This window comes from Nilaparvata lugens, chromosome 2 (genome assembly GCF_014356525.2).
Source record: "Nilaparvata lugens isolate BPH chromosome 2, ASM1435652v1, whole genome shotgun sequence".
Lineage (NCBI taxonomy): Eukaryota > Metazoa > Arthropoda > Insecta > Hemiptera > Delphacidae > Nilaparvata > Nilaparvata lugens.
The window spans coordinates 78,207,101-78,233,797 of NC_052505.1; the positions used below are offsets into that span (position 1 = coordinate 78,207,101).

Here is a 26,697-nt window from a genome sequence, read left to right on the forward strand (position 1 = left end):
TCTTCTTCATTAGTATTGATGAATAGCAATCAAAACTTGTTCATGTGAGAAAGGAAGGTATTCGGTTTTGCAAAACAAGAGAAAATGGAAAGTTTCGTTTCTGAGCTATTTTCCCAGATAAAAAATGTATTAGCATTGCATAAACTGTATGATAATTTCTATATATCTGCTACACAGTATTTCTTTATTGGGAATTCGAAGAGATTCAGATTCTTATTCTTATAAAACTGGAAAGAGAGAGAGAAGAATACTGCAACTTGCTACAAGCAATTAACGGAAATTCCAACGCCTTGTTGCACAAAGACAAAAAAGTTGCTCCATTTATTTACAAAACTCCTTCAATTGAAAGCGATTATTCAAATCGGTTGAGTTCCGTTTTTGATCCGAGAAAGGATTTTCCCAGTGATGAATAGCTGAGTGGTGTAGATGTGCTTCGATTAAGTTTATTTTTCGATCCGATAAGGGTTTTCCGACCTAATAGCAGTCTGGAATTTTGAGGGAGTACTAGTTGTTATGTGGGGAGAATTTCATAGACTATATAAATGAGTGAATTGTGTTCTCATACCATCAGTTCGTTTTTTCGAGGCGAGGAATCGTATCTCAAAATCATTTATTTACAACAGTGACCCGCAGTGATCCGTAGATTATATTGAACATTATATCATTTTTGAAACGCGAAAAACATTGTACAAACTGTATACAATATAAAACCTTGTCAATTCTTATTATAGTGCAGATAGATCTCAACTTCAAAGCCGCGTAATCATTACGTCGTGGAACTATTTTCTATAATTTCATCAGGAAGTCGGTTTGCATTGGGTAAATTTGCCACCTCCAAACTGTGTTATCATACAACAACCTAAGAAGGATTCCAGAGAGGATTCAGTGTGAGTATTATTTACTTAATAAAGTCACATTAACTCTTATCCTCCATATATCTCATTAAAAATTTCACACAAAATTGGATTTTCAATTAGAATAATAATATATTGGCTTCTGAGCTGAGATATAACTTCACCTATAATGAGGTCCACGTTATAATGGCAGTATTTGATTGACATTGGTGATGTTATCCTTGCCTATCATTTGACAAAGCTGACAGCGTTTTTCAGCTCCGCAACGATGCCAGATCGTTTTATAACAATGTAGAAATATAATCAATTCACAAAATATTCAATCCTTATTATAACAATTCATTATTTGATCATTGGAAAACATATAAAGAATAAAATATAATTGATTATTTTAAACAAGAATTAAAAGTTAATCTTACATCAGATATACCGGTACCACCTATCTTCTATAGAAAGCAAGGCGGAGAATCATAGGCAAGGCTGTTCTCCTATCTTTCCCCACTGCCATTATAACGTGGACAAAGGATTCCGGAGAGAATTCGGTGTGAGTACTCTAAAAAGGTGGTAACACCTTGAATTTCATTTTCAAGATCAAATTAACATTCCGCAGGGGATTTGATGTGAGCATTATTTGCACTCTAAAAACGTGTTAACACTTTGGATATAGTAAGATTAATATAGTTGGTTAGTAGTTGACCCGCGGTGTCAAGTGACTAGCATACGGCCGGTGGTGGGGGATGGAACCCTGAAGGAGAGACCGCGCGGTCGAGCCGAGAGTCGACAGACACTCCGCCTTCCAGAGTCGCGGAGACCGTTGCCCGAGTGAGGACTAGGACCGATTTGACCTCAGCGAAGCTAACGCCACCCCAAAGTTGTCTCAGCAGCCATCCACCGGCTGTCAACCTCTGAATTATTCAACTAGTTTGGTTAATAAATTAACAGGTGAGACGCAGTGAAACGACTCAAATAAACCTTATTTATTTACTTATTATATTTTATAATTATAAACTTATAATATATATTATATACTTATAATATTTTATAAGTCCATTATTAAGTAATACTTAATAATACTTAAACGTCTTATTTTGGCTCAGTGTATCAATCATTGTAAATTTATTGCAAGTAATGAATTACCTTGTTTGAGACTTATATGATATTAATGGACTTATATACTCAACTAAATACTTCAATAACTGATACCGGTACTGCTAAAATTATTCCAATAGAATTATTTCACTCGATTCCAATAATTCAATTGAAGGGGAAATTTAATTGCTTCAAGTCTACTGTAAATTACAAAAACTTCTAGAATTTAATTGACGAGGTGGAAAGTGACTACACAAATATTGTCAAATCCACAAAAATCATGGAAAAGTTCCACAACATTTCTGAAGACAGTGTAAATTTCATTAATATTAGATGAGGTGAAATTTTCGATTGCCAGTTCCATTTTCTCTTCAATTTTTGTTTTATTTCTATAGTCCATCAACTGGTGAAACTCAGTCAAACGATACCATGAAACTAATAATATTGGAATATTAATAATATTCCATTTGGTTTAGAAAAGCGATAACTTCTGGACTTGTATAGTTTTTTTTCAAGTTACATATTTATGTTGAGCAATAGTTTTATATTAATATTTTTGTAATAATATTGGAATTTTTATTTTTTTATCCAATTAAGATGAGTACAACTTTTGAATTGGAAGAATTTAGTTAAGTCAGCACCCAATATTCTTCAGCTATACTTTGATTGGTCCTTCAACAGGTGGCGAAACTCACTCAAATCGTTTGATAAAACTGTTAATTGTTGAAATTTTCAATATTTGAAAAACAGACAATGGAGAAGATTGTGTCTTAATCCTGCTTTTCCTATTGTTTGAGTGTGCATGATATTATTATTGGTCACTACATTAACAGGTAGGGCCTATCAATCAGTTAATTGCTTCAATCATTTTTCCGAAATTTGATAAAAGCAGAATTTTAGATAGTTTTGTTTTTATATTCTATTGACTGTATTGTGCATGATTGTACAATGAAGAAAAGTATCTATTCGAAAATGATATTGAATGTTTGTATCAAAATTCTATTGTTTTTTCCATTTCGTCACTTATTTTTGTTATTAATTCCTAATTAATCACTTATTAAAAATATAAGAATATTTCAATATTTTTTGTTTTGTTTTATTTGGTACAGTTTTGTTGCAATAAGCCTTGAACTTGAAACATTTTTTTTAGAACTTAAAAAAACTTCAGGATCCACATCTACAATGTGGGCTAATTTCATGTTTATAAAAATTATTGTGGCAATGAAGCCAAAAACTTGAAGAAAACCGTCATGTATTATTAGAATTGAATGAAGTGTTGTGAATTTGATATTTTTTACTTAGTTTGGATTATTCAACAACAGTTGAAGATGTATAGAAACTTTAGAAGTAAAAATTAAATTGTGATAATCAATATTGATTATGAAGAAATTATAAAATGCTATGGTATGGTAAGAGATCATATGCATCAGATATAATGGAGTATCATGATCTATTCAAAATTTTACGAGAAGATTTGTTATTTTACAAGAACATTTGGAGAGAATAGGTATTTGAATACGTTCAAGGAAAGTAGCCTATCTTTTTTATACAATATTCGAATAGGTTAATAATAAAAAACTGAATAATTCTTCAATATAAGAAAATATGTTCTTTAATTCCCGTTAATTTGTGAATTTATTCAATTGCAAGTAATGAATTACCTTGTTTAAAACCTATATGATATTAATGGACTTATATACTCAACTGAATACTTCAATAACTGATATCGGTACTGCTAATTATTCCAATAAAACTATTTTCCAATAACTCGATTCCAATAATTCAATTGCAACAAATCTATTGTAATTTACAAAAAACTTCTAGAATTTCATTAACGAGGTCGAAAAGTGATTACACTTCAATTTTCTTCTTCTACACTAAAACACTATAAAAGTAATCAATATTTTAATGTGTCTGCTCGCATCAAAATTAATGAGTGTGTCAGAATCAAAAACACTTCTATGGTCACCCATAAAATACAAATAAAAATCATTGTTATAGACAAAGTATGTCTGATGACATGCTCTATTATTTCCATTTCACTCATCATCACAATATTATTTCCACATGTTTCAATATTTTGAAGCTGAAAAGTAATCATTATATAGCTATAACCATATTTTTTGGTGAGGGTAATGCTCACATGAGATTTAGGCTTGTGCGTGGTTAATGAAACGGATGATAATGAGAGATGGAGGCAAAGCTGCAGGTGTTTGAACTGTGGTTGTATCGGCGCATTCTTCGTATTTCATGGACAGAAAGGGTGAGGAATTCTGAGGTATTAGAACGAATTGGGACTACAGTGGAGGTTCTTTACTGTATTAAGAGTCAGAAGCTTCAGTATTTTGGACATGTGATGCGCAATGAGAAGTACAGATTCCTGCTGTTTGATAATGGAGGGCAAGATTGAAGGAAGACGCCGGCCTGGAAGAAGGAAAACATCCTGGTTAAAGAACCTGAGAGAGTGGTTCAACATTGACTCAACATCTCTGTTCCGAGCTGCAGTCAATAGAATCCAAATTGCATTGATGATCGCCAATCTCCGTCGCGGAGCCGGCATATAGAAGAAGAAGAATGAGAGATGAGTGGACCTACAGTTTTATGTGGGTTCCGAACCACCGGAAAGCGATTTTACAACGCATTAATCATATTCAGAGGAATTGGCTCAATAAGCGGTCACCCTTTCAACGGGAGTAGCAGGCGCATGATTCTTAACTTAATAAATAATTTGATAACTAATACTATATTTTATATTACAAATGCTTAAATTATTAACCATTTTTATATAAATTATAATATGAGGGCAAGACCACCAACAAAACAAAAACAGTTATTTTTTGAATATTTATATCACCACGGAATAATTTACTAGTGATCAGGAATAAGAGATGCTAGACTATCAAATTCATTTCGAAATAAATTAATACAGTTGAATGTAATAAGAGTTGAAAAAACATCATTTTTTCCTATTACTAGAATATGAAAAATTAGAGCAAATAGGTTTTAAATCTTGATAAAATTCCAAGCCTAATCAATTATTTGAATAGTTGCACTTTATAATGTGGAACAAATTATGTTTACAGGTCAAAATGAAGCTACTGAGACCAAACGAGCAACAGTTGGAGAAGATAATGTCTGAGATGAGCCAAAACACTTTGGAACAGCTCAAGACAGATGCTCGTGTCTTGAAGCTTTGGTTGAATCAACAGCCGCATCTACCGCACTATATGGGTGAGCAATGAAAATTAATAATATTAATAATAAATTTTAATGAAAAAATAATAGAATCCAGAAAATTCCAATATCAAATTGGTTCAGAAGTCGCTTATCCTGTGAAGAGTTACAAAGACAATAAGTGAGGTTTGAGATACCAATGAAGATACTGTTGACAATAGATAAATTTGTTGAAAATTATGAAATTGCAAGCTTGGAAACAAAAGAAAGTTGAATTTGAATGGGTAAAATTGAAGAATAAGCGTACATATTCTGTATGGTACAATTTTATCAAATAAATTGGCATAAAATTCAATTTTCCCGGTGCTAAAACTTGAAAAAATTGTCGTTAAATAATTTATCTCATAAAAATAGAATTATAAATAGTTTTGTATGGAAGAACGTTTGAAAAGATTTTGTTTCAAATGTAGTTGGACAAAATTTTATAACTGGCATTGAAATCACATTATTTTTCAACAGGATAGGAATATTTAAACCTCGAGGTTGAGTGTTGATGAGGACTTGGAAGTCCTAACTCCGCCTAATAAGGAATATTTTCATTTTTGAAATATATGAATTCAGAATGGGAATGACTTTAATAATTGAATAATGGAACTATAAAATTTCATTACACTGATAAAGAGAGGAAGAGGCCCAAAAAGAGGAGACCAATTGATTGTACAATAGTACCTATTATAGAAATGGATAATTATAATTATTCAAATAAAATATACTAAGGATCATAGATACTGCTCCATACCAGTCACTATATTGAGGTTCACGTTATAATGGCAGTGAAGAAAGATGGGAGAACAGGGTTGCCGATTCTCTGCCTTGCCACTACCTTCTATAGTGGATAACTGATACCGGCATATCTAATGTAATATCAACTGTTCATTCTAGTTTCAAATAATCAATTATATATTTATTCGTCAAGGGAACGTATTATTATTTTTCACTAATTAAATAATCAATTTTCATTATTGAGATCAAATATTTTGTTAATAAATTATACTTCTACATGTTAAAAAACGATATGGTAACGTTGCGGAGCTAGAAAAGGATAGCACAATCTGCTTTGTCGAGTGATAAACAAGGATAGAAACACAAATATTAATCAAATACTGTCATTATAGGGTGGATCTCATTGTAGCCTGTTATCAATATTAGTCTGTATGTATACATTCGGAAAGGACCAGATTTAAGCAGAAACCTGTTTGAACTTCTTGTTATTTTTTGCATGCAAAATAGTAAAATACATGATTACTGATAGCAGGCATATTTAAAAGCCCCTTTGGAACAGAAATTTGGGCGGTTTTGAAAAGTCTTTGTTTATCAAATGCAATAATTCATGCATACTAATAACAAAAAGAATAATAACAGTTTTAAAAATTACAAAAAAATCCTAAATGTTCATCGAAAACTGAATTTTGAATTACATTTTTTGTGAATCAATTTTGTTCTATTTTTTTGTGAATGATAATAATCGGCTTTTAACAAAACTGAAGATGGCCTTGAATAGTTGTCTCCTATCTCCTATCGATAGTCAACACTGTCGCTGGTCAAGATCGACCACATTACTGTACTTCTAAGTAGTCAACTATCCTGAGAATGAGTGTTAATAAATATAAATGGAGAAGGCCTCAAGTATCAACTTGAAATCTTTTAAAGGTACTGGAATTACTACTATTCAACACATTTCCGTAATTGCCAAATTTGCAAACTGGTACCGATAGAATAGAGCACTAGGCCTAATGTGAATAAAATCATCAACTAAAAAACTAGTTTTAAAAATAGTAGAACTTCAAAATCTCGTGAAAAAGTTTTTCTAACTTTATCAGATGGATAATTTGACACTTTGTAGAGCTAGACCCAATAACAATTGTGAAAAAACTGTTGTGTTGTTGATCTTGATAATTGATAACATTTGACTAATTCACGTCAATTTGAATATAATTTTAATTGTAATGGCATCTCCGTAGAGAGATTTAATCAACATTTTGAATGATAGAAGTTGCAAGGGATACCCCGATTTACAACAGATTTTTTTAATGAATGTGTAACTTACTAATTTCAAAGCGAATTACACAAGCACAATGAAGAGTATTGACGTTCTCATGACCTTGGATAAAATTATTGTTTTGAAGATGTTATCTGATAGTAAGAGAAATTGATCAACACTTTATTAACTCAATTTCCAACCTATATCATGACCTTGAAACATCATCGAGATAATTATCGTTAAATCATAGTCTAAATGATAGATTACAAGTTTCGGAATAAAGGGGCACAGTTCTACAGATATTCGATGTTTTTAGTTTTTTGTGTGTTCCCTATTAAAACAAGTCTGAAGAACCAAATGATTGCTTGAATTTATTTTTACTGAAGCAACTCCTAGGAACTCCCGAAGCAAAACAATCGTCACTAAAAATCGTATAACAAATTTGATAAGATTCATCTTATTGAAGCAATACAGTAGAGACAGTAAGACTTAATGTCAGTAGAGACAGTAATACAAATTCCACAAGATCCACAGATGGCCTATGCACAAGCATAGAATGAACAATCTATTTATTATATCCATGGCACAAGGCTTACGTTTTCATAACAAAAGAACATGAAAATTACGTGTCTGTATTAATAGAATGACATACCCTGTGTTGCGATGAAAGATTACAAATTGAAATAAAAGGAACCTCGATACAAAAATGGGAAAACTTATATTATAGGCAATGAAAATTAACCAAAGTAGGCACAGAAGATGGAAAACTTGATAGAATGCAGGCATTAGCAAGAGCTTCGCAATACGAAATATGGAAAATCTAATAAAATCATTGTATAGGCATTAGCAAAGAGTTGAAGAAGTATTCCGTGTTGTGAAAATACATGGTATCATAGACATTTACACATGTAGCCACAGTACAAAAGCTGGAATTCAGTCTGTGGACGGAACGCTATGGATGTTCTTGGAGCCACAGTATGAAAGATGGTTCTAAAGAGATGCATGACTAACTCATAGGCATAGACTATATATAGGCATTGGGATGGAGCCACAGTACGAAATATGGATAATCAAATAGATTATACAAATCAAGTACAAAAAATAATAGAAAACAAACTTGTAATTTTCCTAGGATCATAAAGTGGAGCATTGATTATCCGCCGGACTAATTGATGCATAGCAGTGTTCGCATAACTGATAATCCGGATAATCGATTTTAACTCTATTTTTCCTTAGCACTCGATTGTAGATTTGATTAAAACTTTGCATTCTGCCCTACGGTACTACGTGTCGATGTAATATTATTTGAGTATACTTATTTTCCATTCACATTCTAGTTAAAATAGATCATGTTGTGTGATTATTCAATAAGGTACAGTAACATAAATATTTTATTCATAAGGATATTTTATTGTACTGCAACTTGATTGCGGCGGACCAATTAGCCACTCGAAATAGGCTACAAAATAGGTTGAGTTTTTATGGATTTCAATTTTTATATCACCCAGCGGACGTCCGGATAATCGGTGCTCTACTATAATTCATTTTTATAACTCCCGATTTATACGGGGGTAAGTTTAACCTATAGTGAGGTCCACGTTATAATGGAAGTGAAGAGAGATAGGAGAAAAGCGTTGCCGATCCTCTGTCTTGTCAATGCCTTCTATAGACGGTAGCTGATACAGGTTTATTGATGCAATATTAACGGTTAACGGATGCAATATTAAGCAAGACATTATATTTTTCAATAATTTCATAATTGAAATGAAATATTTTGTTAATTAATTATTAATTCTACATTGATAAAAGACGATCTGGCAATAGAGCAAAGCGAGAAAGAGATAGCGCTGTGCACTTTGTTGAAGGATAGCCTTGTGTCTACAAGGATAGCAATACAATTGCTAATCAAACACTGCCATCTTAACGTGGACCTCACTATAACACGTCATCATTATCATCATCCATCATGGACTAGGCTTGTAAAGCCTGTTCCGGTGCCCACCGCTTCCTCGGTCTTTCGATGTCTCTTTATCCATCCAACTGCAACTTCCAAGCTTGTGGTGGAAGACATAGGACACAGGTGATTTGTCCACTTCAATCTGTATTGTTTTATAATGTCTGCTAGTGGTTGCACATTGCACTCACTTCGGATTGTTTCATTTTTTATGTGATCTCGTCTTGAGTATCCTTGAATGCTGTGCAGATGCCTAAATTCGTGAGTCATCATTCTTGGTCTTGGTGTAACAATTATAAAATACAATGTATTCCAATTGGGAAGTTATGAAAGGCAGAGTGTAATGTGATGGTGTATGTTGTGTTGTTGTAGACGAGGACACATTGACTTCGTTCCTGTGTGGTTGCAAGGGGAGCGTAGAGCGCGCTAAGGCCAAACTGGATGCCTACCTGACTGCCCGCTCCGAGGTGCCCGAGCTCTATGGTGACAGGGATCCCTGTGGTCCCGAAATCAGGAACGGATCTAAAGTTATGTAAGTAAAACACTTCAATTTCTTTTTTGGTTATTCTAATAGAAAGGGAAATAGAAGAGGTAAGATCATCTCATTACAGAGTTGTGAAAATGAAAAGGATCAAAAATCAAATCAAAAAAATCTGGTGTGGCGCACTCACACAACTTTCCTTGCGATTATGAAAATTGATCACCTGACGCTAGTGTTCACGCGCATCTAAAGTCTACTATTCAAAGATTTAAGCCAGCTGGTGACAGGGCAATAACTCTGGATAACGCTGGAGACACACGAGGTCTGCTATCTCTTCATAGTGAATGATTCAATAGAATCAACAGTTGCCAACAGTTTGCAAATGGATAATCACATTTTCTCGAATTTCAAGCTTATTTTTAATTGTAGGTGAAAATGTTACTGAACATTAATTGAAGAGATTTTCATGCTCAATCTTTTCCACTCGAAATTTTTCGTTTGAATTATATCTGAGACCTGATAATTGGAAATCTAAAATCAAACTTTGCATAGATGGGGTGGAGCTCCTGAAATTTTTACAGATATGGGACTTGTGGCAGTTGATATAGCTTATCAATGACTATTTTAGGTATGAATTTGATCAAAATGGTTGGAGCCATTTTCGAGAAAATCGCGAAAAACCCTGTTTTTGACAACATTTTGGCCATTTTAGCCACCATCTTGAATTGTATTTGATCTTAATTGTTCGTGTCGGATCCTTATAGTGTAAGGACCTTAAGTTCCAAATTCCAAGTCATTCCGTTAATTGGGAGATGAGATATCGTGTACACAGACGCACATACACTCATAGAAATTGGGGTACCTTAATTTTTTTCGGAAAGCAATACTTTCCTTACCTATGGTAATAAGGCAAGGAAAGTGAAAATAGAATTTATTGCCATATTCATATAAATAATTCAAAAATACATGGAAAACAAAATTCAGTTTCATACATTAGAAATTTACAAACAAAATCACAAAAGCTTTCATTGAAACTAAATAATAATCGAATATTATAATATTGGCGTTGCCAGCAAAACATAGTTTGTGCGCTAGCAACGAGCATTCAGTAAGCACTCCAATTTGAGAAAAATAGAAAAAAGTAACTGTATAAAACCAAAAAATTTAGCAAACATTTCAACTAAAAAATTAGCATACACTTTCAAAAAAAGAAGAGAAAACATGATGAAGTGGTGGAATGATACAAGTGGTAAGATAATCTTATTATTATCCCATCTTTTTTATCTCATCCCATTAAACACGCACAAGCAAAAAGATCATGTGAGGTAGGCATCATCCGCAATAAAAAAGATGGTTGATAGAAGTACAAATATATTGGAATGAATAGTAGAAGTAGAATGATTAGTAAAAGCATGTAAATCAAAATAGAAGTACTGAAGTAGTAATAAGATGATTGGTAGAATGTAAAAGTGTTTGAATCTGTATTGACATAATTAGAGTAGTAGAATGATTTGAAGAACAACAAGTATTGGAATTGATATTAGAAGTAGAAGTTTAATGATAAGTAACAGCAGTATTTATGGGCGAACTGAAATTTTGCCGGGACATAACTATCACATTAGTAATAAAGTAAGTGGGGAAGAAAACAGCAGAAATTAGTTTTTGATATGTCAGAACTGTACTACTTATCTCTCTAGTATGATGGTTATGTACTATGGTGGTCTTATACCATAGAAAAAAGGATAGCTTATACTATGGTGTTATTGGTGCAAGACCAATGGGTACCATGGTATCACGGGTACTGTTACATATTTAAGTATCACATAGTTCTATTCTACATTATTAGTTTATGGGATAACATTAGGAGATATTAGACGTTATGAGAACTAACGTTTTTGATACGGAAATAATGAGTTAAGTTTTTGTTACTCAGGATTCCGGAAATTGATGATAAGAAATTATTGAGGAAAATCATGAACAGTAGCTTTAGCACTATTTATTGTCGCTCTTCAATCTTTGTGCTATTAAAAACGTTGTTCTGAAACCTTTGATATGGAATAATAACAGAAAAATGCATATCCGAGATACAAAAGTTCCAAGTCAAGTTTCAATTAGTTAAAAATGTTAAGAGAAATACTAGAATGACCTTCTATCAACAACAACATAGATCTAACTTCTTCGACGATATTTTAAAGCATTGTACTAAAGGAGTATTGGAGTCTGAATAGTATAGTTCAATTATTATGAGGAATTTAGAGTGCACGAAATACTAATCTCGAACAAACATTTTTGCATTGGACAAGAAAAGGAAAACAACTATGAAAGCAGCTTTTCTTATCACGTGACCTTGTGCAGTAGACCTACATTTCGGAAAAGACCTTCTATGGATTTCAGGAGACATTTATGTATAAGGAAGTCTTGTCGGAAGATTACCAGAGGCACGCAATAACAGTAACTGGAAACTAAATCTAAACAAAAGCTAAATTGACATGAACCATCTATATTGGTTCGTATTTCCACTACTACACAACTAGAATGCTATCTTTGGTTCTCACTAAATTAGGATTTTGCGTTGAATTGGGAAGTTTTGTATTCAATTTTCATGAAGTAATTTCTTATTACAGTTTCTTTTCAATCTAATTTATTGAAATTGTTTCAATTGAAAACCATGTGAAACGTTCCCAAACATCCTTCGTTAATTTATTTCTAAACCAGATTTCTTTCATTTCTTGATTTTTTAATAGAATTTTTTATTATTAAATAATAATTTGCGAAAAAGTTTATGAAATATGAAAGTAATTCATATGAAATATGTTTTCCTTCAATGTTAAAATTAAATCATTCTTTTGTGGCCTACCAAATGGTTATTTCAAATTGTGAAGAAATATTCTAGGCTCAACCAAAACGAATTTCAAATAAATCAAAGCCATTCCGATGATTTTCCAACAGAACTATACCAACTGCACACAAACATATTTTACTGAGTTGTAGAAGATTATTTTGTCGCACAGCATGACAAAATATAGTTGAAACTACAATCTTATTGGAGAATCATCTAAATGATCTACACAGTATTTGAAACAATTCTCATTATTTTAAAATAAAACTATTCCAATACAAGTCAATAAATGCATTTTTGAAATGCAGAACGTTTTTTTGACAGCGAATTTCGAATTCATTAAACAAGTAATCAATTAGTCAATTAACAATATTATCAATAATATTATGATTATAATTATCATAGGATAATCATGATTTTACAATAAAACCATTCCAATAGAAGTTGACATACGCAATTACAGAACGTTTTTCGGCTGCAAATTCGGAATCAAGTTAGCAATTAATTATTAATTATCTACAATCAATATTATCGTTTTTAAATTCTCAATTTTAAATGTTCAATTTTGAATAATCAATAACCAATTATCAATTGAACAAGTGACAATTAATCTATTAAACAGCTCGTATTATTTCTTGAGTCCTATCACAGACTGCTGTATTTGTTTGGATTGCAGCAAATTCTTCCCGCTGCCGAGCCTGACAAAAGAGGGCTACCGTGTGGACGTAGCAATGCTGACTCCCAACCACAATCTGGCCGACTTCTCGTTCGCCAGCTTCTGCAAGCGAGTGCTTGCAACGAGTGACATGCGGCTGCAGTACGAGTCAGTGTGGGGCGGCGAGGTTGTCATCTTCGACGTCAAGGGACTCACACTGTCGCATCTCACCAAAGTCATGCCCTCTATGATCAAGAAGTTCGTCTATTGCGGCCAGGTATAAACTACAGTTCTCTCTTTAATATCATGTATTTTATGATGGTTCTTCTTTTATTTAGGCTTATGGGGTTAAATTCTACTTGTTATAGGGTAAATTTTAGGGTATTTTTTCTTTAGGACTACTTTTAATAAAAATAAAAATATAAATCTCAGTACCCTTTTAAATTACTTTGTCACAACAAAATTATGTTTTAGGTAATTAGGGTACTGAGATTTATATTTTTATTTAAATTTTAGGGTTATGGGGGCTGGTGGGTGAATACCCCTTCTCAAGAAATGAGTCAAACCAGAGGCCCAGAGGGAAGATATTATTTTTTATCGCTTCTCAAACTACCAGTGTATATTTATTTATTTATTAGATAGAGTGAAAAATACAGTAGTCGGAAAATAAAAACAGGCTATTGCCCAAAGCTTCTTCAATTTCCTAATTTTGTCTTAAACTGTCCAAATATTATGTATATGAATGAATAAGCAATATTTCACCTTTTCAGATAATTGAACGAGTTATTATTCACATAATTTCAAATTAAAGTGATATGAATCAAAATGTTTTAGTAAAAGTTATCGACGAGTCCAGATTGAAATTATTTGACGTTCACTATGTAACATTTTTCCAATCTTGGATTATTTCCTCTTAAATTGCGATATACAAGCTGTTAAAATAAATTCAAATGAAATGCAGAAAACTTAATAATTGCATTGTGTTTACACGAATGGATGGTTTAAATATTCGCTGATGATGTGAAAATAGACTAATATAAGCTAATATATTATTGATTTGTTGCATTTAGTAATAATGCTGATAGGCGCTGATATGAAATGGTGCGAAAGTACCTATTTTAAATGTGCAATTCTATATTTTTAGGTGTTGAGCTTATTTGAACTTGGATTTGGCAAAAACTTGAGATGGCACAGAAATCTAATAAACTTTATACCTTACTTATAATAATTTTTATACGATTTTATTTCGTCTTTCAATGCAGTGACTTTGTATAAATAACACTGTGCAATCAATTAGTCATTATTATTATTATAGCATCTATGCAGTCTATGTTATAAAAGAATACCTGAATCCCACCTAATACCTGAATAAAAATAAAGTAGTAAAGATTTTAGTACATCGATGAAAGAATGGTTGATCAGTTAATTGAAACTGCATTAAATATTGAAAACTTAAGTTACAAGGAGTTATCGAGCGTTTGGTACAGTCTATATTGCGAGCGCCCATTTATTGATGGACCGGTAATTCTATCTTGAATACAAGAATGTAAATATCATCATCTCGTCATGAGATAACTGTGCTAGGTTAGGCTAACTCGGTCAGGATCACACCGGCCTAGTAATAATAGTGGGATACGCAGCTGAGTCACCGGTTTTCCTTGCAAGTTTTAGAAAGTGTTTCTCTAGCCGATGATAACCACAAACGTGCTACTAAAAATTGATATTTTCATGTTGCAGAGTACTTACTCTTTTTTAGACGCATACACTCTTCAAATCAACAATAATTGCACTGCACCTTCGGTACTATGCAATTACAGAGGAAATTAACAAGTACATCTTGAATCTTGACCCTGATGATAAAGATCTGAGATCACGAAATATCGCTAATGACTCAGAAGCTGATGAGGCTAAAACTGCATAGAAATTTCAAAATGTGCATCAAAACTAGGATGATTAGCAACGCGATGCAATACTGCAACATACAGTTACTGCAATTATGGTATTGAGGTGCTTGAAGAACGCCCATAGCAATACACACATATAGAAATTGAAGGATTTACTACAGTGTGCTAGAATATTAGTTTTTGTTGATTTGAAGCAGTATTATGTCGATTGGAAAAAAACTGATATTGTTTGAACCAGATAATTTTGAGTAACGGGATTCTAGTCTTGACAGTACATCGATGATGTACTACCAAGTTTAGCAATGTACACATAATAAAATTGAAGGATTAACAATAATGTGCTGGAATATTATTTCTAATTAATATGAAACAGTATTATGTCGACTGGAAAAAAACTTATGTTTTTTGAACCAGATAGTTTTGAGTGAAGATATTCTAGTCTTGACAGTACATCAATGATGAAACTATCACATTAAATGTTATCGTGCAGCTTATTATGAAATAAGCAGTTTAAACAGATTCAATATTGTCAGGATGTCATGATGGTAATCTCACAAAAATCTAATCTACTCTACCCTGATTTATAGACTGAGAAAGCAATTGCTTGTTTGATTGTTAACATCCTATTATATTAAGCGAGCGATTTCTGTATATATTTTTATATCTGGTTTTATGGTTATTCATGTTCAACGGATCTCGAAAACGCCTCTAACGATTTTCACGAAATTTGGAACATAGTAGGTTTATGATATAAAAATTCGATTACACTAGGTCTCATCCTTGGGAAAACTCGCTGAACTACATTAAAAGGATAATTCATCCTTGGCTGAAACAGCTGAGACTTTCGTCATCTGTGAATAGTAAAATGTGAGCGAGTGATTCTGTGGAAAACCAAAATATCGCATCCCCGAAATTCATAAGCTGACGTAAGCTGTAAAATATAAAAACGATCATTTTAGAGGTTTGTGTTATGTTTATCAATAAGAAAAAATAACGAGCGATGCTCGGTGCCCCGATATTATCTTATTATGGAATCAAAACCAAGGATTTACGAAAATGAAAGTACAGTACTCAGAATAAATTCAATTGTACTGTATTCTCAAAAGAATTTCTGTTCTCAAGAATTGTCCCAGACCCTCCAATGTTCTTGCCAATTCTTCCACCAAAACTACATCTTGGTCCAAATAAGACAGACTTGAAAGTGCTCAAGAAGTGCTGATTCAGGTACATGTTCCGCTCCGCTTCGTCCAATAGATTCTTGAACTCTTGTTTCTCACAGTAACCTGATGGAAAACAGAATAGCTTGTTGAACTTATGCTTTGAATTGATTAGTAAGTTCGCATGCTTGCCACTTATGCAAACTTACTTTTAATAATGTACTTAAGCTACCGTACTTTGAATAAGCAAATTGATATTTCACAGACAAACCTTTAATCTATAAAGATCGTATTTAATTTACTATTGCATGATTTCACAATTATCGTCCATTTTGTGAGGGTTCATCGTGAATAGTGCCATTGTTGTGATTTCTTATATTTCCCAATGAATTATCTTCAATCATTTTAACGAGCTATTTGGTTTTTTCAGGATGCCATTCCTAGTAGACCTAAGGGACTGTACTTTATCAACGTACCACATTTCCAAGAACTGTTAGTCAATATGTTCAAGCCTCTATTGAAAGAGAAGATTGCAAAGAGGGTAAGTAAGAGTAATAATTACCAGCGATATTACACATATACTGTACATATAAATCTCATTCATTTTTCAGTTAAAAGAAACCAACAAATCAAGATTCAATAATATTTATAAAACATTTCAATCTCATTATGAGTAGATGATATTCTTAACAAATTTAATCGAGCATACAATATCACTGAATAAAGTATCAATTCAACACAATTATTTAAAATAACTTCCATACTTTGACGTATAAATAATTCAGATGATAATATTTAATTGAGTATTAATGGGGAAATTGAGTCAAACGGAAAATTACTTTCAAGTCGCAATGATGTTGAGTAGAAAGCTATAGGTTGATACAAAAATTCTTCAAACGTATAAAATTGTATCAAGTTAGTAAGTAGAATAGTTTATATTTCCTCAACAATGGTATATAAATTCCATTCTAATTCTACTTTCAGATTTGTGGGTGAGCCAGCTCTCAGATTCCACTTGCCAGGCATAAGATTTATTCCACTTTGAAGTGGGATAGTAGCTGAAAGTAGTCAAAAACTTTGACTATACTCATAGCAAAAATATATATACCAACTCTCGAGCATGGTTTCATAAACTAACAGCTCGCTAAAAATTTGTTGTCGATAATGAGTTTAGTAGCATTCACACTTACGAAATATCCGTCGGAGAGAAATTCAAAAGTAAGGTCGAATAATCAAGTGCAATTGATAGCCTACAGAGAGTGAGTGGACGTTCATTTTCATATCGATAAAAGTAGGTCGATGGACAACTACTTGTAATCAAGTAATAACAGCAAGAAAGTGGCTGAGCTGCAACAACATAATTGCTATAGTTTTCTGTTCTTGTGGTTGCTAAAAGTTTTATAACTCCCTTGAAACTACAATATTTATAGTTTTGGACGTTACCTACTCTGAGTAACCTATTGCTTTCCATTCAACTCGCAATTATATGACAATTTTCTTGCATAACAGAAAAGTAGTTGACTAATTCCAGAGGTATACTGAACAGCATTGCCTGCCATACTATCGCTTGTTGAACCGACGATTTTTTCTTGTAAGGCTGATAAATTGAATTTCTAGTTTATTGTGAGTGAAGTTTTGAATTCCATAGTCATTAACCTACTCTTTGTGTATATTGCGTTATTGGTTGAAATACTATTTGTCAATGCGATTAGTCCGATTTAAAAAATATCATATTTGATGGAACTTATGGAATTTTCTGCACATAACAACTATACAGGATATTTACAGTCAATGTACAAGATATTTTTGTCAAGTCATTAAATTAATAGTAAACTTGTATGGGGTACTTCATTGTACCTATCAATATCAGGAAATTGATTCATCCTTCCCTCTAAATGTTCTAGTGATGCATCAATATTACGTCTTTTTGAAAAGTCAATGAACAAGTAATACAAATTAATATATACTCTGAATATATAATATATACTAAGTACCATAGAGTCGTATGTTATGAGAGGTGATTATTATTCTCCTATTCATGTTAATAATTATATATTATGTAGAAATTATTGTTTTTAAATGTGTAAATGAGTGCATTTGCATTGAGTACATCGGTAAAGTTTCCAGAACTGTGACAAAAAAAGGAAGCAATCAGTTTTTGTTTATTGAATGTATTTCTTTTGTTATTGGCTAAGAATTTGAGATTATATTCCTTTCAATTGTTTTATGTGTTAGTATTATTGTATGTAAATATGTTTGAATAGCTTATGCTTGTAAACTACAGCAGTAGAAAGTCAACGTTTTCTTTCTTGTATTGTGCCTATTGGTGTATTTACTCCTCCTCTAAACACAGACTTGTTCCATATTGGAGGGAGTAATTTTCAGGGAATATATTGTAAAATGTACTTTCTGGAAATAAAATGAATTTGGAAAGTCATAAATAAAGTCATATTGTTCGCCCGGGCCCAAGATATGAATCAATAATTCTAACAATCCAAAAGAAGATGCGTTGTAAAGACAATTTCATTAAAATGAAAAAGGGGTCCTTCAAAAGGTTTTTATATTTTTATGAAATGAATTTACAGAAAACTTATAGAGTAAAGTTCACCGTTCAGTAGAGATGATTCAATTTTCAAACTGGATTCTGTGGAATAGCGGGGTGATTCGCTTTCATTATTAAAGTACTGTACTATGATTGATTTTATTTCAAGTTAAGTACCTTTTAAGATTACAACCGATGTTCTTATCGAGGGGATTCATCAGCAGATTTGAAACAGCTTCAAAGTCGTCTTCGAAATTTGCTAATATGATAAAATAATTTTCATTTGATGCATAATTTTCTTCTCTTTTTATCTGCAGTTGCACGTTTTCTCCGGTGACCACACAGAACTATACAAGCACATCGACAGAGAGATCCTGCCACAGGAGTATGGCGGCCAGGCTGATACCATTGACAACCTAAATAGTGAGTTTTAGTTAAATAATGCTCCAAAGTTCCACATTCATTTTAATAATTTTCGATTGAAAGATATTCAGAAATTCCAAATACAAGTCCGAAGACATTTTCGAAATTCTAACTTGCAAGAATAATACAGTAAATAAAATGAAGTAAGTTGATAGAAATATGTTTTTCGTAGAATGGGTTGTTTAGAAAAAATAAACTATCAGGAATTTGAAGAAGAGCGTAAACGAAGACTATACGAAAACTGCTTTTATTGTGAAGAATACAACAGTAGCAGACTAATAAAGGAGCAAAACTTATGGAAATATTCAAGCACGGAATAAATAAACCAGTGTTCTCTACTCTGTGATTCAAGATTTGAGAGAATGAGCAACAAAGACTTCGCAGAATCCTATAGGTCAAGGAGAATCGAATGAATTATTTCAGAAAACGGCTCAATATCGAAAGTTATCAATAATCATATAGCGCCTCCAAATTAATAATATTGACTCTTGAAAATGATAAATAATAGAATAAATTTTGTGAAAACGACATGGATGAAATTGTAACACCACTATCTAGCTATTCATAAATGATTTTTTTAAAACACCTATTGATTTCATGGCATAACAAGCCACACTTACTACTAAGTAGCAAGTAGCAAGTAGTAAGTACCTTGCCTAAAGGTACGCACAGATTTACGCGCCACGAACACGCGCATTGCAGTTCTCTTTAGCTGATGCTATGTTTATTATACCTTTTTTTGTACAGAAACAAACAGTATATGTTGTTGAATGAAAAAGACTAAGAAATTGTCAAATTTCTTAGAGAGTCTTTTTTTTAAGAGATTGACAATGGTGTAATAACCGAAACCGGTCTTTCTTATTATCAATAAATCAGTGGTTTTTTGACAATTTCTTAGTATTTTTCATTCAATATGAATAATTACCACAATATCAACTTCTCAACTACACAAAACAGTATATTTTGCTTGGTTCCAAAAATTTGCTTAAAATAATATATTATTATTGTATCTGTACAGAAACAAATAGTAAAATGTATTAATAGTAAAACAATGATTGGGAGAGAAACAGGATAGTTGATGAGCAAATCTGAATAAGGTTATGGTATCACATTATAATATTTCACAAAAATTTACCGTCCAAATATATAAACAATAGAAATTTGGAATTTGTGTAAATTGTAAGTCTAAAAAATAAGTAAAATAAAATAATTATAAAATGCAGATACAATAAGCATTAGCTGATGATACGCGAAATGCTCGTGCTCGTGGCGATCAAGTCTGTACGCACCTTTAAAATAGGTTATAATGGTTATGAAACGATTTAGTACTGTGGACTCTAAATATTATTCGTGGATTAATTTGTTCTCATTCATTATGCAAAAATACTAAAATATCGCGCCCAACACAACCAAGTCCTTACAAACAAATTGTTTTTAAATACCACAAACTGTTACAATATTTCCACCGCAATATTAACTCGGATAGGCAAAAAAAAGAATTAAAACATATTTACATGGTAAATACTATCGTAATTTTTGTTTCATGGTTATGATATCTCACTGAGTAATGTACAATATTGAAAAATGGAAGGAGCCTACTGAGGGAGGATCTTTTCAGTTGAAGGCCTGTCAAGTCGTGCCACATCTACTAGACAAATAAACAGTTCAAAACAGTGGACTAATTAATTAATCTACGATTTTGTAGATAAATTTGAACCAAATTACATGAATAATGGGACAATAATAAATTATAAGTGATAATGGATATCGGATATAAGTTTTCTGTCACTCAATCGTCATACCAGTATTCTTTTGCATAGTTTAACGAGTGTATAGTATGGGATCATGAAAGCGATTCCGAAAATTATAAAAATATCCAATTAATTCTTCATGTTTTTTCCAACAGGGAACTGGCAGAAACTTCTTGAGGACAACCGAGACTGGTTTCTGAATGAAGGATCACAAAAAACAGAAGAAAAGAAGAGACCCGCAAAAAGTTACTACAAACCCACACAGCTCTTCGGAGTTGATGGCACATTCAAAAAACTCTCCATTGATTAGTATAAGACTACTTACTTTATAATAAACAAATTTAATCAATATTGTCAATAAACTTTTTTTATGTAAATACAAAATTTATCTGTATAGTTCTATGTTTTCTATAAGGAGATTGGTGAATAAATGACTGACCTATCGCTCTTTAATTTCATTTCAAACCCTAGAATCATTCATCATTCAGCAATCAATATTTTTTCATGTGGAGACAAGAGAGTTGTGAACCATTGTTGAATGACTGAGCAGAATGAAGAAATTATCGTCAAACATTTCCAATATATATGAAAGTATAAGATGTTGTATTAGAAACACAGCACCCACGATTTGATAGCCAATAGATGAGTCATTACAGCATTTGCCGCTCAGAACAGTAAACCAGAGCACAGAGTAAGGAGCAATATTCCGTGAAAGTGAACCGAAAGCTCATTGAGCTGTATTCCTACAATTCAGTATCAGCACGGAGTAAAGCAAGACGAACTTCTTTACTTAAAAAAGTACTTAACTTGAAGGATTAAAGAAGTACTCAACTTCTTTATTCCGTGGTATCAGTGTCAGTATCAGTGTTCAGTAAAAAATACTATTTTCCTGAGCTCTTATGGAACTATCCCCACTCAGCCCGGCCGAGCGAGTACGAATAATCCCAATTGAAACTTTAGAAAATAATATTTTCCTACAGTTACGTTGAAAAGTGGCCATTGCTGCACTGATTACAGAACGCAAAGAATCACTTTTCCGCTCTAGTGCGGGAAAAATTTTTCTGCACTCCAGATTTGCAACATGGCAACGCAAAATACTTAGTAGGTTATATGGAGCAACAGTGCAGCAAAATCCAAATGAAGTTGGTAACAGTGACTGCTGTGGCTGCTATAGTGAGCAGAGGTGCAACCAAGCACAACGCGCTAATTACTACTATTATATATTATAACCAAGGACAACATTTTTATTCAATTTGACAATAAATTAAGGTTTCTTCTATCAATAATAAAATTACACAGAAAAACATTTGATGGATTTCAGGCAATTTTACCCATAATTACCCACTTTTCATATTCAATGGTAACTGTAGGAAAAACTTAATGTGAAATACGTGCGCAAAGTTCCTCTCCTGCACTCAAGAAACCATTCCGCCCTCGCCTACGGCTCGGGCGTAAACGTTTCTTTCGGTGCAGCAAACTGTCACTTTGCGCACTAGTTGCACAAATAACTATTTCAGATTTTCACTAAACTGGACACTGGACAATGATACTGATAAGTGGGGATCTGGCTGTAAGTAGTGTCACAGATCTAATTTCTACTTAGAGCTTTTTTCCGAGCTCGGGATCTATAAATAAGCTCTCGGGTCTAAATCAACGTCACTAAGCCCGAGTGACGGGCTTATGTTCTAAACTCCTGGGTCTATTAAGTTCTCGACTTATTCAAGTCAAGGACTTTAACGCAGTAAACATGAGGGAAATTCTCAATATTTTGCTGTTGTATTGTTGCCATTAGGCCTACATCAAAACAGCTGATTGCAGCGGGATAATTCAAATGCTCTCCAAACTATTTTGTGAAAATACGTTTCTATTTCTTTGTATGGTATACGTCTAAAAATTCAAAGCAAAACCTAACCTTTTGAAACATGAATAAAAAATAAACATTTCATTTTACGTTATGCTATTATTTATCATTGATCCTTGCCATTGATTTTTGAATAAAAATTTTAGTATGCTACCTATTAAGTTGGAAAATGTATTTGTTTTAAAAAAACTGGAATAATAATTTATTATTTTTATATTATTATTAATAATAATTATGTTGAATATGGCATTGATAAATAATATTCACATTGGGAGATAAAATTCCAAGGCAATCCTTGTATTATTTTTCTTGAACATTTTTAGGTTATGTCACAGTCGTAAAATGAGGTTAGTTTTTTACGCATAATATTATGAAGAACTTTATTCCAAAATAAACTTGCAAACTATGAATTATGAATTTAGATGGACTAATTCAAATAATTTAAGTATTCCATGACATTTATTTGGCTATTCATCTACTCCAAAACAATAACTGAATTTATTGTGTTTGCTCGGTTAAGTCTAGGACTTAAATTTAAACCCTTCCCCAGTCGATGGTTTAAAATCACGCTGTTTCAAGTTCTGGACTTGACGAGTTTTGATAAATCCTTGACTCGGAAAGTGACGAGAATCTAATTCAAGTCCTGGACTTATAAGCCATTCACTCAGAAAGCGAAATTACAAACTCCAGGGTCTAACGTGATCTCTAAACTCCAGGGTCTATTTGAGTCCTCGACTACGTTAACGCTCTGACTCGGAAAGCCAATTTTCTGACTCCAGAGTTTAAAGCCGGTTAAAGTCTAGAACTTAGCTAAATCCCGAGCTCGGAAACCGGTCCTTAATGATGAGGACTATAGTGAGGTCCACGTTATAATGACAGTGGAGAAAGATCAACGTTGCTGATTCTCTGCCTTGCAACTGACTTCTATAGAGGATGGCTGATACCAGTATATCTGATGTAATATTAACTCTTCATTCTTGACTCAATTATATTTTTTTTCGGCAAGAGAATATATTTCTCAATGATGGAATAATATATTTTCATATATTGGGCTGATTGAATACTGTGTTGATTAATTATATTTCTACATTGTTAAAAACGATCAGGCAACGTTGCAGAGCTGGGAAAAGATGGCGTGATCTCCTTTGTCGAATGATAGACAATATAGTATAGCAGCACCAATGTTAATAAAATACTGCCATTAAAATGTGGACATCACTATAGTATCTATCTGAACCAATGATATGTTTGGAATTAACCAATTTTTTAAGGTCTGGATTCATGTTTTTTTTTTTCAAAAACATGAGTCATCTTCCAGTCACAATCGAATACTCACAAGAAGTCCTTATAGCCGATTTAAAAATTGTAAACAATTTGAATCCACAGAGAATACATGAGAAGCCACTTCACAGTGTTATATGTTGAAACATAGACTAGATGAGCTTAGATCTGTGGTTAAACGTTACAGTCATGTGTGGTGGCGTGTGCAATCTCATCAAGGGGTATTTTAGCACTGTATTTTTTGAGAACGGAAATTAATGTTAAGTTACAGAGAATACTCTGCTCTATGTTAGCATGTTATAAAACTCTCTCCAACCTCAATTAGCTCGTAATGCTGTTCACCAACACATGTTTTTCCAACAATATGGAGCTACCTGCCACACATCCAGAGATTCAATTAGTTTCCTTTGACGGTTATTTCTCAATCACGTGATTTCCAAGAAGGGGGAGACATCAAGAGGTGTAACGATGGGGACTCTTCGTTTCCATGCTATGTGCTATGTATACTAACACCCTGCGTAAATTCAACTTTCCCTCGATTTGTTGAGGGAAACCCCTGTTTTATGCCTTCATTGGCTGGGCTATACTTCAGTAATAATGAAAAGAATGGCTATAATGCCTAATGAAAAGGCTATAATGCCCATATTACCCTATATTAGATAATAAATATAGTTACTGTAGGCTATACCGGCTCAAGAATAGTATATAGGTACTATCTATAGCTATATACTATCTACAGATATATACTATCTTTATAGCTATATACTATCCTTGATACAGGCTGACTTCTTGTGACCGCTCTGTATTCAGTGCAGTACAACTAGCGACCTCTATGAGCGAAACAAATAAGCTCTACAACAGTAATGACGGCAAACTTCATACATTTGTTAAAAACAGTCTATTGACAGCTTTGCTGAGAATAAGAAATAAAACATTGAGATACTATGTGCCGGTTTCACAAAAGCCGGTTAAATTTTAACCGTGATTAATTCCAGGAGAACCAATCAGAGAAGCCGTCTTATCAAAAAGGCCTTCTCTGACTCTGATTGGTTCTCGTGAAATTAATCACGGTTAGAATCTTATCGGCTTTTATGCAACCGGGCCTAAATCATTAAGTTGAGCTGCTTATACAGACTAACTACATCATCTAGACTAACTCTATAGCTCCGTATATAGAAAGGGAATGTAGAGATGGAACGTTACTGACGGCCAGTGCTTGTAATTACAGTACGTCACATTCCATCAATTTCCATGTTCGGAAAAAGGAAATTGACTGGATGTGACGTAATGAGAAGTACTGGCCACTAGTAGCATCCTCTCTAGTTTTCTAAACTACCTACCTATAAGATCACTATGGTACAAACTTTTCCTTTTAGAACGTTACTGACGGCCAGTGCTTGTCATTACAGTACGTCACATTCCATCAATATCCGTGTTCGGAAAAAGGAAGTTGATAGGATGTGACGTAATGAGAAGTACTGGCCACTAGTAACATCCTATATAGATTTCTAAACTACCTACCTATAAGGCCACTATGGTACAAACTTTTCCTTTTAATCGACCCCCTACCCCGGTAACCATTGCAATAACCATTAATTTGGGACGCGAATAAACCATGAAAGGCAAAGGAGCAACCAACCAACCCACTTTAGAGTATGTTATTGATCAATCTTCAGTTACTTCAAAGACCCTCGTTGAAACCTCTGATTCTCAAACCTCTTCCCTTTTAGAGCTTTTCTGAATGAATAAAATGAAGTCATTGCTCCTTGGAGCTAACTTTGAAAAATGTGTTCGTATTAGCGTTTTCTCGCTTAACGGCATTTATATGTTGTTTTTCTATGTTGTTTTTCTCACACAGATACATGCGGTGGACTTCATCCTATGCACACGACCACTGTATTTAAATGCATCCCTTTGATGTTGAAAAAGTTGCTATTGATCATTGGCGTAGATTGCTGTTCGACATTGGGGGGGACGTACTGGGGGGTCCGGTGAGCACCCCCCAGCAAAGATTTTTTGAAAAATAGCTTATTAAAATGGTGGTTTTTAAAACAAATTTTACTTCAAATCTGTTTTAAATCCTTTTATTCGGCAGTGGTAAATTAGTGAGAAAATAAATAAAATTCTGAGTTAGCCTAATAGTTTTAAGTTTTACTAGATAAAAATTATTTACAAACAAATCAGCATAATAAAACAGCATTAGTTGTATTGTTTGTTTCGATTACCAGCCATAATTTGAATCTTCAATAATTTTTTCCGGGGGACACAGCATAATACCATAAAATATTGGGGGGACGCGTCCCCCGTGTCCCCCCACCAGGTTCTCGCGTCCCACGAGATATCCACATTGATCAAGTTTAGTTCAGTTTGGTCAAATAGTGTAAACTATGAAGTTGAGGATACTCAAAAGCGTTCATTAGAGTTTTGTAATATCTCCTTTAGTTTACGAGATATCCACTTTTAAAAGTGTAAAATCTTTTGAAAGACAGTTTTTCTCCCAACTTTTTGCACTTTCAACAACAATGCATCGAAAAAATAAGTACTGAACGTTGGGTTGTAGAGGATTCAATTCTCTCAGAATTGATGTATTTTTTCACCATTTTAAGCTTTCCATCAATTGTTATAGCAGCTTTAGTGTTGAGTGTGAAATTTTCAATATAGCAACAAGTGTTAATCTGATGGTACCCCACC

The 26,697-nt window shown here is 33.1% G+C and overlaps 2 protein-coding genes across 2 annotated transcripts in view; one reads left to right on the forward strand and one right to left on the reverse strand.

The window, feature by feature from the left end:
• Positions 1–26,697, reverse strand: part of LOC111045964 (COBW domain-containing protein 1) — a 186,375-nt gene that overhangs the window by 77,921 nt on the left and 81,757 nt on the right. The window lies entirely within an intron of this gene.
• Positions 1,593–21,308, forward strand: LOC111045966 (retinol-binding protein pinta-like). The gene is made up of 7 exons (XM_039421807.1): positions 1,593–1,796; positions 5,027–5,174; positions 9,485–9,644; positions 13,109–13,364; positions 16,579–16,689; positions 19,008–19,113; positions 21,020–21,308. The coding sequence occupies exons 2-7, from the start codon at positions 5,033–5,035 to the stop codon at positions 21,172–21,174; spliced, it is 930 nt and encodes a 309-aa protein (XP_039277741.1). The 5' UTR covers positions 1,593–1,796; positions 5,027–5,032; the 3' UTR covers positions 21,175–21,308.

Excerpts from the sequence above, each read along its gene's own strand:
- LOC111045966 (XM_039421807.1), top strand. The coding sequence starts at position 5,033 with ATGAAGCTACTGAGACCAAACGAGCAACAGTTGGAGAAGATAATGTCT. Across the intron at positions 13,365-16,578 it reads AGTTCGTCTATTGCGGCCAG|GATGCCATTCCTAGTAGACC; the intron begins GTATAAACTACA and ends TGGTTTTTTCAG. Across the intron at positions 16,690-19,007 it reads AAGAGAAGATTGCAAAGAGG|TTGCACGTTTTCTCCGGTGA; the intron begins GTAAGTAAGAGT and ends TTTTATCTGCAG.